Raw genomic sequence first — 17,567 nt, 5'->3', positions numbered from 1 at the left:
AATGAATACAAGTTAGGGTTTGAGAAGTCTTATTTTAGATAAAGATGTGATAGAATGAAAGAAAGATATTCTCATGTATATGCTTGAAGTCTCAATAAATCCACATCATTATTTTTTATTGAAAGTTGGATAGATAAAAAGTTCGGATATATTTTCGTTTCTTAACATGCTATGGAACAATCTTTTATAGTTAAAGCTTGAGTTTAAATTCGTAAGTGGAATACATAGTTCTTAAGAGAAAAATCATTAAATTTAGGGGTTAGATATTTGAAACCCAAAAGGCTAGTGGTTTAATCGAGTCATGCTTAAAATAATTAGGTCAAAAAGTGTATTACAATGGGAGCATAAGAGATTGAAAGTGTTTGTACATAAAATTCACATGTTTATCAAGAATAAGGATAAGAATACATATAAAATAAAAAAATAATGATATGATAATATAATATTAATAATTTAATCTTAATATTTTTTTGCTTTTGTAAATAATTTAATAGAAATATAAAAATATAATAATAATAATTTAATTTTAATAACTTTTGTGCTTATATAAAAAGTTTCACACGAGTATACAAATTTAAAATATAATAATAAGAAATATTAAAACGCAATAATATAATTTAATTTTGGTTACAATATCATAATATAATATTCATTTAATATTAGTTTTTGACTAAGATAAAACAAGTTTTACATGGACCCAAAACCCAAATCCAAAAACAAAATAAGCATAACATTAGCAAACTAGTCAAGAGCCAACGACCCAACATAGACAAAAACATGGGAAACACCTTGCAGAGCCCAACTAAAAAATAACAATAAAACCTAGGCAATCCTAACAAAAAACTAACCTAGAGCTTCCATAAGCTTATAATTTTTCTCAATGATATTTTTGCTAACTTCTTCGAGCTCCTCCATGATGCTCCTCGTGGCGCTTTTCTCTTGGTTCCTAATCTTGGTTTTAGTAGATGGTCTTGTAGACACTTGCATTTTTAGTCCCTGTGGGTTTACATCCATATTTTTCCTTTTAGATTTGATAGCTAATGGCAGGATGCTACTAAGCGACTAGGCTTTATGAGCAACAATTTTCTCATTCATTTTTTTGAGGCCTTTAGTGCAGTTGTTCGTGGCTTCTTTGCTAATATCCACCAAAACCCTGAGATTACCTTTTAGCTCGTCCATACCCTTCTCCAAATTGACAATTCTACCTTCATGCTCAGTTTTCATGACCTTCACATCTTCAGTCAATTTCTGGGTCATTTTCAAAAGATTATCGATTTTATATACAATCAAATCATATATAAGAAAAAAAACAACTTAAATAATCAATTTTCAAATCTAATGTACTTACCAACACATCCATTTGACCAAATCAAATGTTGTGTACATTCTATCCCACGATCTTTAATATCTTCAAAAAACTTTCCAAAACAATGTGCTACATAGCTCCTATCATGACACGTATCATCCCTGATATAGAAATGAACCTCCTTGATGATAATGCGTTCATTTTCAGTACTCTCTATATTGTTGGCAGTGGGTCAGCGTCCCTCATGGGGATTCACGACATGGTTTAATAACCTTTTGTGGATTCTATAAGTCTAGTGGTTGTATCGGGCATTGATAGGTCGATCTTTTGGTGCAACGACAACACTAGCTTGTAACAAGTGGTATCAGAGCTTGGTCACAGGTTTGAATCATGCAGGCCATGACGAGTGACGCTGGGAGAGGGATTGTTGGCAGTGGACCAACGTCCATCGCGGGGATTCGTGACATGGTTTAACAACCTCCTGTGGATTCTATAAGTCTAGTGGTTGTATCGGGCATTGACAGGTCGATCTTTTGGTGCAACGGTAACACTAGCTTGTAACATATACCACCCACATGAAATTGTGCATGTCTATAGAAAACTTGTACAAATATTGCAACTTAATCAAAATGATAATATTGATTTTGAATTTTTGTGTGAGGACTAAATGTATAGTTCTCAGAGAAATCTACAATTTAAATAATACAAACTGGTGGAAAACAATTCTTTGAATCATGAAACTGTTTAGCCTACCATCTTGCACCATGACAATGTTGGATATGTGGATATATCATATTATGAAATATATCTATAAACTGAATGTAGGGCAATTCACTCTCTTTAAACATAATGTTTTTGGATTCAATTATTGACTTTTTTTGGTATGTCTCATATTCAAATCTCTTCCATATAACTAGTGCATGATTATCAATATTCTCAGTTTTCAACACAAACTTACTCAAATATCCACAATCATTTAATTCACCTTTTATACTTTGTATTTTGAACTCATCCGAGTCTTCTAATTTATCACATAAAATAGACTTCACAAATTGTGTTGTACTTGTAGGAATGACTAGATTTGGATTAATTGTTGCCATGAACTTTTTATATGACTGCAAGTGTAGATGAAATTCAACATGATTTCGACAACAACAAGTTTCATGTACCTTATTTATGGGTACAAAGAAAGGACGCAATCTCTCAAACATCCTTTGGCAAATCTTTACATTTGAAAATTCTTGCTTAAATGCTTCAAACAATTCACTTTCTGTTGTATCTAAGAAATGTTTTGGATGTGTAATATTGTTACCATCTTCATCTATCATCTGTATAGTGTCCCTTCTATTGGAAGAAACACAAAATTGGTTGGTCCAATAATCAGTGACCTGTCTTTTTACATCTTTAGAAATTATGTCTTTTCTAGGAACCCTACAGATATGTACCCAATTCTTTTCAATGTTTTCATCCAACATATTTCTCTTCCTAATTTATCTTTGAATAGTTCTTCTAGATACATGCATTAATTGAGAAATTGCATTAACTTGTTTTCTACGAGTCAATTTCTTACTAGTAATCATAGTCATCAATGATCTACATGTAGTACTTAAATCAACACCTCGACTTGTGTTGTCAATACAATTCAATGCTTCTTGTAAATTTTCAATTATAATTTCTTTTAATAATGTACCAGGAGGATGTTTCTTATTACCAACACCCAACGACTCCAAAACAGGTTTCATTTCTATTTTCCTAAATAACTTAGCAAATAATTGTGCTCTTCCAATAATAGACTTATTTTTAAAATAATCATCCCACAATTTCTTACAATGCAATTTTAATGTGCTTTCAGGTATCATATCTTTAGATGGAATTTCTTTGAAAAGACTATCTTCATCCATTTCCATCAAATTTTCCATACCAGAAAAAAATAATTCATCTCGTACCTGAGTAGACATTTCTTGAACATCATCATGTTGATCTTGAACAACAAGGGATTGTTGTTGACTATGTTTTGTATGACCTTTCATCTTATCATCCCTTTTATGATCATACAACCTTGATCTTGTCCTCTTATTCCTCTTTGCAAAAAATATTTAGATCTTCAAAATATCGTCCTTTGAACCTAAAAACAAAAACATGCAAATATGCAGATCTTCAAAATTTAGTGCTTTGAAATAAAAAGGTTATATATCTAGTTACTTTTCCTTGGTTCTTAACAAAAAAAATGTAATTAGTGAAATGTATAAATAATTTTGCATTCTTAAACTTAACATGTGTAAATTTCATCCATTTAGATCATTTAACTTGAGGTTGAATTTTTATAATCTAGAAAATGAAAAAATAAGGCTCAAGAAATTTAGGAGCATTGATAAAAAGTAAGAAATTAAGTATACTTCAATTAGATACATTTGACTATATGTAATGTACATATGAATGTTATTTAATAACATTAATTGCTTGAAATCACTTAGCTAATATATAGAGAATTTGAGTCAAGTATTAGGAAATAAAACATAATATAATTCAGTACTAAATAGTGTTGGATATATACTCAATTTCATTAAAGTGTTTAAATATATTTTACATATTCAATATTTAGTTAGATTTTAAGTATGTACATTTATAATAATTAATCTACTCATATAGTAAATAAGTTATAACTAGTTACTTTTCCTTATTCTTAACAAACAAAATGTGATTAATGAAATGTATAAATAATTTTGTTTCCTTAAACTTTTTAAATTCAATAAATGAAACATGTGTAAATTTCATCTATTTAGATCATTTGTCTTAAACTCCAATTTTTAAAATTTAGAAAATGAAAAAACAACATTCAAGAAATAAGAGCATTGATCTAAAGAGTAAGAAATTAAGTTTACTTAAATTCTACATTTGACTATGCAATGTACAATGAACATGATTTAATAACATTAATAACATGATTTAATAACAATAATTGAAAAAATAATTGAAGATAACATAATTGAAAATAAATGATTGAAGCACAATTAACGAATAATAAAATAAAGTTATAAATTTAATCTAAAAAATATTTAATTTCCAAAAAAACATCTAATATTGTAAATTAAGCATGATTGAAAAAATAATTTAAAATAACATACGTGGAAAGGGTAGATGCCTTCCGAAAAAAAAATCAAAATCTTCACCCTTTTATAATCTTTGTACTCACTCCAAAATGCCACTTTATTTGAGAAATTTTTTTTTTTTGCAAAAATAACTCTTATTATTTTCGCACTTGATTGTTTTGGATTTTTTAATGGGAATTTTTTTTTTTTTATATATATGGTTCAAGCGACCGGTCATGTCGACCCTCACAGTTCTGGCCGGAATGTTTCTGGCTAGAACAACCTATGTGGAATGCCAAGTGGCAGCCACATCAACAAAAATGATGATTTTCTCAAACTTGTCACTTCTACAACAAAATTCAATAGGTAAATTAAACTTATTGAAAAATTAAAAATACCCTTTTGTAGAGATCAAAGTCACGATTCTACTCATATAGTTTTTATAATGTTTTGATTAGATTTAATATATAAAAAATTAAATATACTACAACTAGGTATTCTTTTGTTCGATAACAAGCTGCTTTGAAAAACAAACAAAAATATCGAATCACTTCAAAAAAATTTGAAAAAAATATGGTTGACTAGAAGAGAGAGTCTTATCCAAAAGGGTATTTTTAGTTTCTTTATTATCATAAATTGAATAAACAAATTATGGTGGGAGACAAAAACTGTCAAATTCTGGTGTATTCGACTTCCAAATGCTATAACAAAGAAAATATACATCAAAAATTAATTTTTTTTTCATGCACTATATAAATATGTGATCTATATTGGATATCAAAATCGAAAAAAAAAAAGTTGATTTACATTTTCTTTTGAGGTGGGAAGTAAACCCCCTGTTTTTTAGCATTTTTCAGTAATAAAAAATGGACTTTAAAGCTAAAAAAACCATATAAATTATTGACAAATTTTTTTTCAAAAAATAGTAGACTTAAACTTCAACAAATTTTACACATTTAATTAGTTTACATCATCTTCAAATTAAAAATGCAAATGACACTTTTATGGTGACGAAATTGAACAGTTATTGTTGTGTTAGCCTTTTCCTTTGTAAAAGTGTGACACAGGTTTGTACTTTTACCCTAATGTTATTATTTAAAAAATAAAAACTTGGCTAATGTCCTCGGCTTGTCGTTTCATTTATTATGCTTAACATCAAATTTAGGTTCAAATACTAGGAATTTTATTTTATGCACTTAATGTATGATTATTTAAATGCTTACTAAGAATGGTAGTTTCATGATTTATCACCTAAATGCTATTATAAATTTTTATATATGTTCTAACCCATTCATCAGTTTATGAAGGACTCCTTTTAGTCCTTGGCACACTCTTCAAAGTGGGAACTTAAACCTAGATTAGATTTCACCTAGTATATATAGTGAGAACTCTCTATTTGTTAGATAGGATCAACCTAAGGATCCTTAATGAACAAAATAGGTTTTTCTTCTTTACGAGATTATTGAAAGGTTTGGAAACCTTTAAAATCTCGAGGAGGTGTCACATTTATTGAATTTTCATCCATATTAAAATAGGGGAGAGGAGAAACACCATGTTGGTGAGACAATGCACCTAGGAGCCCTCAAAATTCTAAAGTGGATATTGTACAATTTTAAGAGCCACGTAATTAGAAGGGTGGGAAGGAGATAGATGAATAAAATGTGTTTATAGGTCATTTGAAAGATTTATTAAGTCAAATACACCTACAATTAAGGGTTCCTACAAATTACAAGGTCAAGTTTCATCTTTTCAAATTTGAGCCCATTTTGATAAGGATGTTGGGTGTCCTAGTCCTAGCAAAATATACTACAGGAAAAGGACATGAATAGAGGAATGAAATAATTTTAGAAAAATAGTCTCAAAATCAGCTACAAATATGCATATATTAGAAACACTTGCCAAAGTGGGTCCTAAACCTAGTCTAAAATTTTTAAGGTCAACAATTTAACTAACTTAATATTTTTCTTTTCACCATTATATTAAAAAAAAATACATTAAAAAATTTAACAATAATATTTTTAAGGTTAAACTATTTTTATTAAAATTGGGTTTTGATTAAAACTTTATAATTGGAACTATTCTAATAATAATAATAATAAATGTCCAAAATTACTTAAGTTGTAGCCAACCACCTCCTCCTCAACTTCAATAATTTATTAAATTATTCAACTTCACTTAAATATTTCCTCAATCATGCTCTATTTTTCTTTAAAAAAATCCCAAAATACTCTTTTTAATAGATCTTAAAGTGCAAGACACATACATACATACACACACGCATACATGTATTTATATACATATACATATACATATATATAGATAGATTATAATTAAGATTTATTTGTTTTTTAAGTAAGTTATTATAATCAAGTATGATGTTGGTTACAAATTAAAATATATTCAATACACTCAAGGATAAAATCTATAATGATTTTATTAAGTTTGAAAAAATGAAATTAAAAAAAAATGGTAAAAATTCCATGCCTTAGAATTTCATGTTATCTATGTGAAAAAAATAGAGAAAAATAATTCAATTGCTCTCTCTTTTTGGAGTATTCAATCAACCTAATTTTTTTATAAAAAAATAAATCAATAATATAATTAAAATCATTCATTTCAGTTAACAAAAATATACTAAAATAATTTTAAAATAATTATAAATATAAACTATATCAAATTTTTTATTTTTTTTTAGTTTGTATTATTTCAAAATCTTTTTTTAAGTGATCCATTATAAAAGTGTACCACGCTTCTAAAGATAGAGTATTTATCTTACATACAATCATTTAAACAATGTTGCAATATTATATTAAGTTGTCAATGATTCCTTTCTTTATCTAACAATCCATTTATACTTAAATTTGTTTCCTACTTTGTAGTTGCTAATACTTTCCTTTGAAATATTGTAATAATACAATTCATTTTATAATAGATCAAATAAGTTTAAAATTTTTATTAAAAAAAAGTGAATTTTAAATCGAAAAATAAAATCTTGACAATAAAACAAAACATCAACATCTAATTTTTCTTTTTGAATGAAGTACTAGATTAGTCAATGTACTAAGATGGCATTATTATGACTAATAAAGTACACTTGCACATGAAATTATGCATATGATTGTTTTTATAAAAAAATATAAGTTTTAATTTTAACTCGTTCATTTTAATGGGCCTCTACATTCCTATAAAAATAATATATTAAAATTCCTCATTATGTTTAGATCTTTCAAACTTTCTATTTGATTGGTCGTCTTTTATTGTTTGTAATCCGATTTTTGAGAATCACCTTATACATTATTATGAGTTATTTTCTCCCTCGAATCTTATGCATTTAAATAAATGACTGTTTGAATAAAAAATAAAAATAAAAATAAAAATAAAAATAAAAAAAATAAATAGATCACATAATATATAAGCACACTAAAATTAAAATCTCCAATTATGTAGTTGACTTGACAAGGATGAATGTTAAAAATAAGAATTACATACTCTATACAAGAATTTTTTAGTTATATTATTATTTTTAAATAACTTGACAAACTCCAAAGAATCATGGAAAGGGTGTCCAATAAACTATTGGATCAACAATTTCTTTAATCAAAATGTAAAAGTTGTAAGAATTAGAACCTTGTTTGGTTAATCTTTATGATGGATAGTAAATGTCACCAATAAAAATTCTAAAAAGAAATCTACACATCACACATTTCAAATTTCAAAATAGAGCTTTGAACAAATTAATCAACATACAATTGAATGGGTACAATACAACTTCCTAATTCACAATAAATACATTCAATTGATGTCTCTATTAATTCCAACTATAAGTGAAAATGATGGATGTAATACTTATTTTTTTCTTTATGAATGTCAAGGCTGGAATAAGATATTAAAATATTAACGAGCCAAATTATCAAAAAATTATTTTTAAAATACATTAAAATAGTTATAAATTAAAATGGTAAAAGTTAGAATATCTTATTCAGACATAAATAAATTCTTACAACAATGTGACAAAAATAAATATTACCAAGCATAGCTCCAACATTTTAACCTAATGGATGACCCCACACCTACGTCGACCACAGCAGAAGGCTGTCACATCATATTCCGAACCCAAAATCTACCGTTTGCCGTCGGTCTTTGTAATTCCCGATGAGCACGCTGTTACAGGTAACATGCTAACGTAAGACTAAAAATTTCATTGACAACCAAGGTAAAACGTTAACAGTGGAGGCAGTATTGCATATTTATTAGAAAATTAAATCTATTCTGATTAATGATTGCTAAGGGTGTTGCTTTGGCGGCGTATCCCAAGCAGCTAAATTGAGGAAAAGCTCGGATTGGTCATAAGACTGCATTAAAACGTGCGAATCAGGCTGAAGAGGAGCCATTTGAACGCTCTCCTCAAATGATATATGTTCTGGAGTTTGCAACAGATATGTGGCATCATTCTCCTCTTGCTCTGTCACTTGATGAGTTTCATCGTTTAATGCTTCTCTGAACTGGATCGAAGCCTCAACCGCTGTTTCTTCTTGAATGCTAGTGCCCACCACTGTGGAAGGCCCAGCTAATTCCTCACCATGACCCTCAGGAATTGTGTCAAAGGCGGAGCCAACCGCAATGGCAGCAGCCCGAATATCGTCGGCTGAAAGATTTCCTTGTGCATTTGCCACCTCCAATGCAGTTGTTGAATTGAAGCGCGAGTCTGGAAAATTGAAAGATGTTGCTGTGGGGCCTCGCAGGCGCAAGAGCGCAGTGTCATAAGCTCGAGCTGCAGCGTGAGGAGTGAAGTATGACCCCAGTGATATGCGTGATCTCTTTCCTGACCTAATTTCGGCCACATATTTTCCCCATTTCCTCTTTCTCACGCCTCGGAATCTCATTCCTTCTCCACCATTCTCCATATTGCAACAAGAATTAGACTCTATATGATTCCCTATTAGTTCATAGCAACTACACTGGAAGGATTCAAGGTGCAGATGAGCTCAGAAATTCGTTCTATGACCTTGGTCTTTTAAAGTCCCATATTGAGTGGTCGGCGAGAGTGTGGGCGGCAATTTTTCTCAGTTTACATCTGCAAATCACACAAACATGATCGTCGACAAATTAGATATTTATGGCATTAAAATCTGATTTGACGGGACTTAAGAATTGGTCGATTTAAATTTCTTGTATCAACTCAACGCGTTGAAGTCAAGAAAACGATGTGTAACGGGATTTTGTGAATTGACAGGGAAGCCTGGAATTTGGTCTGTGGACCGTTATTTTTCTTCTTCCCTTTTTAATGACAGCTGGCTGGATAGATTCCCATACTTCTAGAAATAATTTGTTGAAACGTCACTATTGAATTATTTAATTTTGTGGGACATCTAAGTAATGAAGGGTGAAAATTATGGACACGTTTCTGGCTTCAATATGACAGTATGGATTGACTAACATGTGTGTTAGTCGCACATTTTATACCATTGATTTTGCAATTAACGGTTGCGATTGACTAACCTGTCTCTAACACGCTGTACGAAAGGTTCGTTTTAGAGCCAGAATAGACACAGCCGAAAATTATCCTTGCTCTTGAAAAAGAGGTCACAAATACAAATTTCAATAGGGGTAAGGTATGTATGTCTAGTTTGTAGCACAGTTAGATGCCTCCCCATGAAGAATATGGAGTAGTCCCATATGAAAATGACTATCTAACCTCTAAGATGTACCAATATATAAGTTATGATGTATAAAGATAACCTAGTATTGATACATCTTAAAAAATGGATAACCACTTCTTATAACTTATATAAGATGTATCCTATATTACTATAAACTGTCTCTATACTCATATAAAAATTGCCATCTTTCTTTCTTCTTTCTTTTTACCTTTAGATTTCTTCATTTACGCGGTTGTATCACTCCAAGAAAGATGAAGAGACTGTTCCGGTGATGGCGTCAGCCGTTACGTTAGATTGTGTCCCAAACTGACAAAAATATGGAAACTAGATTTCAATAAAATGTGACAGAAAAACAGATATATAAATAGATCAGCTATCTTGTGCGGCGGAAATAGATGGGAAGTACTATAATTATCTATGCTGTATTTTAATTTAATTTAATTTTTTAATTAATTATTGACCAAGGTCAACGCTGCATTGCATACGCTCCTCAGCGCACGTTCCCTCTCCGCAAAGCGCATTTGGTCTGCAATAAGGCGTTGACGAATCTCACGTATTGAGTGACGCCATCACTAGAAGTCTTTACTGGTTAATCCCAACTGAAATAAACAAAAATGCGGTCCCCTCTAACTGTACTGACCTCTTGAAAAAGTTCAAAAAGGGTCGGTTTTTATATTTTTTATATTTTTTAAGATTTGAACTCAGCCCTACAATATGATCTTTTGTACAATAATCACCATCATCTTCATTATACATCATCTTCATTATAAGAAATTTATATGTTTTGGTTAATATAGTTGAGGGTAGATAAAAGTTGGAAGAAATCAATATTGTTTTTGTTAAGAGTAATTATTTAGAATACAATTAAGTTGATTTTGAAATATAGAAAAAAGCTAAATATGAATAGATTAAACTTATAATTTAAACCGGCAAGCTATGCAAAATATTTTTGTAATACAACATGTTCTTACAATGTATAAAGACGAATAACTTAGAACATTGATTACATTGAAGAGATTTGTTCTTGGTTGTTGAGACATCTTATATACACATGTCACAATTTGGAATAGATACCACATAGGGGGGTGTTTTAAGACAATATTTGAGCAAATTGTCTTAACTTGAGACAAAAAAAAATTTGTCTCTATAAAGACAATATAAAACAGAATTTTTTCTGTCTTTGTAGAGACAATTTCACATTTGTCTCTTTAGAGACAATAGTTGGGAATTAAAGACATATTGTCTCTCTAGAGACAATAGTTGGGATTAAAATCATATTGTCTCTTAAGAGATAATATGTCTTATGATCTCAACTATTGTCTCTCTAGAGACAATATAAAAAAATGTATTAAAAAAATAAATAGTCTATTTTAAATATTTTTTGTGTAGTTTTCAACCAAAAATGTTTCCAAATAGCAATACAATATTCAAAGTAATTATATTTAATTTCTTACAAAACACTTAGCAAAATACTGTAACAAACTATAACTTCATCCAAGAAAACAAGCTTGCTTTGGTTAAAAAATTGATAATTCTTTAAGAAACAACCAACAACTCATGTTCTTAAGGAAGAGCTTGAGAGTGAATAAATTGACAAGTATTCATTAAACAAGTATGATGATACAAAAATTAGCTTTATAATTGCCGAGTCTTCTATATGCTACAAAAATTAGGTTTATGATACAAGTCTTCTATATGTTGTGCCAACATTGATCCATTTATTTTGGCATCTGAAATCACTTGGTAATACATGTTTCTCCTCCTTTTCAACAATTTCCAGCTTTATTTCCTTGTGTTGTTTGAAAGAATCATAGTAGCTATAGCGCCTCTTACAACGTTCTTTATACCATTCGATCTCTGCCATATAATTTTGCATTTGACTCAACTCTTCATGTCCATATCTTTCTCGTTTTTCATCTGTCCATCTTTTCTGAGAGCACTTGATGCATGAAGGTTCTCCTTAGAAACAAAAAACAAAAAGTCAATCTCTTTGTCTAGCTTGCCTTAATCTAAATCTTAACATGGGCTGGTTTGATTATAACATACTCATTTTTTCTTTTTCATATTCAATATATTTTTGCCATTTTTACCAATTACAAAATTTGAATTTCGAAGTGTTCAACTCACAAAAAAACTACCAATAATGAAATATATGAAAAATCAAATTTTTTGTTATTGTATCCATTGCACTTGCAGAGCATATTGTGCAGCTAACATACATGCAAAAGCATTGTAGCCTCAAAGACAGGGTTACAAAGTGCATACCAATATGTTGAATAATAACATCACAATGGAGTCTTAAAAAAGGTTTTAGCAACAAGTTTGAGACAACAAAGACCACACATAGCTACCCATAGAAATGAGTGGAAAATGGATATTGTTACAGCATAAGGTAACATCCACAACATATAACTTTAATGCGTAGATCATTAGATGGTTTCAAGGATAGGTCATGAGATCAACATGAGACATGATGTGAGAGACATATGCTATGAAGTCAATTAATTCAGACACATGCTTTGTTTGAAAGAGATAAAATCAGACAATGCTCTCATTATAGCAAAGATCATTAAGACACGGTCTCTCTATATTTAGGAAGTGAATGGTAGATGAAGCTCTATTATAGCAGTCCCTAGATTTTGTGAGATAGAAGTTAAGGTATCAAATACATTCATGACACAAAAGATAGATCCAAAGGATAAAGCGACAAAACTTGTCAAAATCAGAAAAATAGTGAATATAAAGGACTGTCCAACATAAAAAGCAAAGAGTAACTCAAAAGGTTGTGACAGCCTTTGAGAACATTTATGGACCACAAGGGATTTGCAGAGATGCAGTCTAGAAAAGATGCATCCATAGAAAAGGATTCATAAGATTCATGGTACCAAATGAGTCACAAAAGAAGAAAATGCCATCCAATGATGATACATATAGTTATATGGAAAGACATTCATATGCTTGTGCAAGAGATATATGATAGCCCTATGATCCTGGCAGCCAAAGGTTTTGAATTGTCAGTCACAATCAGAGGGTAAAGAGTCTTCACATCGAACATACCATTATAAAAAGCTCAGCAACACCAAATATGCAAAAGCAAGTTAAGACCCTTTGACAATCGTACGATCCATTCCATAATGGAATTGGTATGAAGACAAAAGAAGTCAAAAACTCATATGGAACCACAAGAAAACAAATCAAGGGCCTTCACATCGAAAGATATCCAAAACAACAATAAATTTTTAGTTTCAATAGTCAAAGGCCTTCAAAGATTTGTATCCTTTGAGAATATGTCAAGGTTGAGTCTACATTCTATTACCAACTCTTAAATTTGCTTATCGAGATGATAACCACACTATATTAGATTCAAGAGCAATAAGGTTGCCACAAAAGATTTTATTTATATATATATATGATTTTTTGAATGTACTACTTTATAGTTTATACTAGTAGTCAGCATTGGTAAAAATACATACCCGAATTGAAAATCGTAGATGGTGGCAAAGGATAGTTTCTTTAGATTCACGCTTGCACTTATCCAATTTCTTGTGATGATGATTCGATCTAGAAAAATAGAACTCTGTTAAAATATTCCTTATGATGATAGACAAAATTATTTGTTAATTTAGTTTCTAAATTCCTACTGACAGCAATATTTGTTAATTTACTTTCTAAGCTTTAAGTGATAAATACCTTGAATAAATTATTTTGGCATGAATGGATTACAATTGTGATGAAGCCAACAGATTCTATGCAATTTAATCCCTTTTATTTATGGTCGTTCTAGGAAAAATGGAGAATTTAAAGTTCATTCAAGCAGTCATACATATTGATAAACATAAACACAAATTTAAGATACCATTCAATCATCATTACCACAACTAGAACTACTTTTAATTCATAATATATAGGTTTAGGTATCATCAGAAATCTCTCGTATAACTTGCTTGAAGGCCAAAGCAAAGCATCTGGTTTATTGTTCCACTTGACTACCCCAACAGTGTGTATCTAGTTTCATAGGGGGTATTGGTGAAGCCCATGACTAATACTAAAATTTCACAACTAGAAACTAAGGGTATTTGTGAGGCACATGACTATTATTAATATTACACAAGTAGATTGAACTAGCAAGTTTCTAGCCATTTTGATAATTCTGTGTCATCCACTTCTAGAACAATTCGACACTTAGCAATGTTTCCCTTCTTTGAAAATCAACATATTGGTCTCAACTTTCAGACTATAATTTCGACTCACATACATAGACTAAAATGGCTACAACAACTCTATTGGGCCCAAGTGCAAGTAATCAAGAAAATTCAGCCGCATCTGATCCCACCATGCTACAAAGGTGGTATCTGTTAATTATGGGTAGCTTGGACAGTTGTTCGTCCTTACCCAGAAATAACAGCATTAGTTATGGGCAGTTTTGGACAGCTGTTCGTCCTGACCTAGAATTAGAAAATGGTTGTTTTTGTCAAACAAGTATTGTTAGGATAAAAACAATTGTTATTTAATAGTGGCTCTTTTTAGGTGACACCTCATAGCCAAAATTAGTTATTGGTTATTGAGTTGTCTTAATCTTAGTTGTTGGTTTGAATTAATCTTGACCGTTGGTTTTCCAACAGAGTAGTATAAAAAGGGGTCATGGGTCATTTGGAAAATAAGAAGTCTTGAGAAGAATTTGCAGTGATAGCAAATAGTCTTGCAATGTTAGCAAGAGGCGCAGTGATAGCGTTGATATAGCAGTGGAGGATATCAGCAGGAGATATTAGGAGTTTGTCGGAGTTCTGCCAGTAAGAGGCAAGGAATTCTTTTGTAATTCTTATATTGCTGAAGATTAATATATTTTCCATCTGTAGAACTGGTTTTCCCTTAGGGGTTTTTCTAGGGACAATTGTCCAAAAATATTGTGTCCTTGTGTTGCTTATTTCTTTCCGTATTTTTAGTGAAGTTGTAGTTGTGTTATTTTTCGATATTCAGCTGTAAATTTATTTTCAGCAGTTAAATAATTTTTATGAGATAGGAGATTAATAATCAGTGACTGCAATAGAATTTCTACATGGTATCAGAGCTTTGTTGAGGGTAGAAAAGGTTTACCCTAAGCAAAGGAAAGAAATTTGAGTTTGACCTCTTTCGAGTTATTGTTTTCCTTTATTTCTTTGAGATGGCCTCAGCAGGTTTGAGAGATCAAGACAGATTGGATGGTGCCTCAAATTTTGGTGTCTGGAAAGCCAGAATTTTGTTATTGCTGGAAGAGAATGGTATCAAGGAATATGTTACCAGTACTGTAGCTGTACCTACAGATCTAGTACAACTTGCAACATACAAGAAGGATGATGCCAAGGCGAGGAGGATAATCCTTGATGGTGTCAAGGACCATGTTGTTCCACATATCGCAGAGTTAGATACAGCGAAGAAGATGTGGGACACCATTCTAAATCTATACCAGAATGCTACCACTAACCGGAAGCTGATTCTCAGAGAAAAATTGAGGAATACCCGGATGAACAAGGGAGAAGATGTTACAAGTTACCTCACCAGGCTTAGACTTGTCAAGGACGAGTTAGCAGCTGTTGGAGATAAGCCAAATGAAGATGAGCTAGTAAGAATAGCCCTAAATGGGTTTTCTAAGCAGTGGGATGTCTTTGTTCAAGTTATTAATGGACGAGACACCTTACCAAGTTGGGATCAACTTTGGAGTGATTTCACTCAGGAGGAGCTTAGACTAAGCCTTGTCAATGGAGCCAACAATAAGAGTCATAAAAGTGAGGTAGAACAAGAAAATGTTGCCCTAGCGGGAAAGGGGAAAACAAAGAAGGGATCTAGCAAAGGAGCAAATTCACAAATTGAAAAGAAGAAGAAGGAACTATCTAAGGTCAAGTGCTTTGGTTGTCACGAGTTTGGCCACTATGTCAGCGATTGCCCACAAAGGAAGAAAGATAAGAAGGGAAAGAACCAAGTGGCAGCTTCAGTAAGTGCAGAGGAGCTCTCTAGTAGATTGGAGGATGAGTTTGCACTCATAGCCTGTATGATTAGCTCAACCTCACAGAGTGTCTGGTATATAGACAGTGGGGCGTCATTTCATATGACAGGAGTTCGAGAGTACTTCTCCAGCTACAAGGAGGAGAACACGAGAATCCAGATCTCTATGGGGAACTTGTCCAAGCTCAACTCAGTTGGGAAAGGAACTGTTCAGCTTCAGAGGGAGAATGGAAAGGTAATTCCTCTTCATGATGTGTTGCATGTGCCAAGCTTAGGTATGAATTTGGTTTCTGTATTTGTCCTTCAGGATAAAGGGTATAATGTTCTCTTTAGAGGGATGCATATTTTGATTAAGCATAAAGTTTGGAAATCATCCGTATCTATTGGAGTTAGGAGTGGTCGCCTTTATAGGTTGTAGTTTGATACTCCTAAGGCACTCATGAGCAACAATAACCCTAGAGATCTTGGAGAGCTATGGCATAGGAGGATGGGCCATATTCATCATGGAGCACTTAGATTGCTTTGTGAGATGGTGACAGGTGTTCCAGAGGTGAGCACGGAGCATGATGATGTATGTAAGGGATGTGTGTTGGGAAAGTTTGCGAAAGCATCTTTTCCAAGGAGTGACACCAGATCTATGGGTGTTCTTGATCTAGTACATTCAGATGTATGTGGACCAATGTCGACAAAGTCTCTCAGAGGATATAAGTATTATGTTACCTTTATTGATGATTTCTCCAGGAAGACCTGGATATACTTCTTGAAGACCAAGGATGAGGTTTTCAGTCGCTTCCAAGAGTTCAAGGCTCTTGTGGAGAACTCAACAGGAAGGAAGATAAAGGTTCTTCGGTCAGACAATGGAGGCGAGTACAAAGGAAATGACTTCCAGGATTTCTATACCAGAGAAGGAATCAAGAGAGAGTGGACTGTTCCTTACAATCCACAGCAGAATGGAGTTGCTGAGAGGAAGAACCATTCTATTTCGGAGGCAGCAAGGGCTATGCTACATGACCAGGACATGCCCCGCTACTTATGGGCAGAAGCGTGTAGTACAGCAATCTACATTCAGAATAGGGTTCCACACAAGGTACTAGGGAAAATGACACCAGAGGAGGCTTTCACGGGGAAGAAGCCAGATGTTGGTCACTTCAGGATATTTGGGAGTTTGGCATATTGCCTTATTCCTGGAGACACACGTACCAAGTTAGATCAGACTGCAGAGAAGGGGTACTTTGTTGGGTATAGTGAAACTTCAAAGGCATATAGGATGTTCATTCCAGGGACCAGAAGAATTATTGTCAGACGTGATGTCAAGTTCATGGAGGACAAGGCGTTTAGAAGATCCAGAGATTTGCCAGCAGATGATCGGAGTGAGCAGCCAACGAAAGCTCCAAGTCCAAGTCAAGGACAGCAAAGCTCAAGTACAGTTACTAGTACAAGCATAGACTCAGGTAGTGAAGATTCACAGAGTATGGAGCAACTGGTGTAGCAGGATATGCATCTAGATGATATAGAGGTTGATATTTCATCCTC

At 32.1% G+C, this 17,567-nt stretch overlaps 1 protein-coding gene across 1 annotated transcript; it reads right to left on the bottom strand.

Annotated features, from left to right (window-relative positions):
- Positions 1-8,678: 8,678 nt before the first annotated feature.
- Positions 8,679-9,299, bottom strand: LOC131069208 (ethylene-responsive transcription factor ERF008-like). The gene has a single exon (XM_058004566.2). The coding sequence runs from the start codon at positions 9,297-9,299 to the stop codon at positions 8,679-8,681; it is 621 nt and encodes a 206-aa protein (XP_057860549.2).
- Positions 9,300-17,567: the final 8,268 nt, after the last annotated feature.

The sequence above is a fragment of the Cryptomeria japonica genome, chromosome 3 (assembly GCF_030272615.1).
Source record: "Cryptomeria japonica chromosome 3, Sugi_1.0, whole genome shotgun sequence".
NCBI classification, from domain to species: Eukaryota; Viridiplantae; Streptophyta; class Pinopsida; order Cupressales; family Cupressaceae; genus Cryptomeria; species Cryptomeria japonica.
This window is presented reverse-complemented; position numbering and strand designations above follow the sequence as displayed.

Excerpts from the sequence above, each read along its gene's own strand:
- LOC131069208 (XM_058004566.2), bottom strand. The coding sequence starts at position 9,299 with ATGGAGAATGGTGGAGAAGGAATGAGATTCCGAGGCGTGAGAAAGAGG.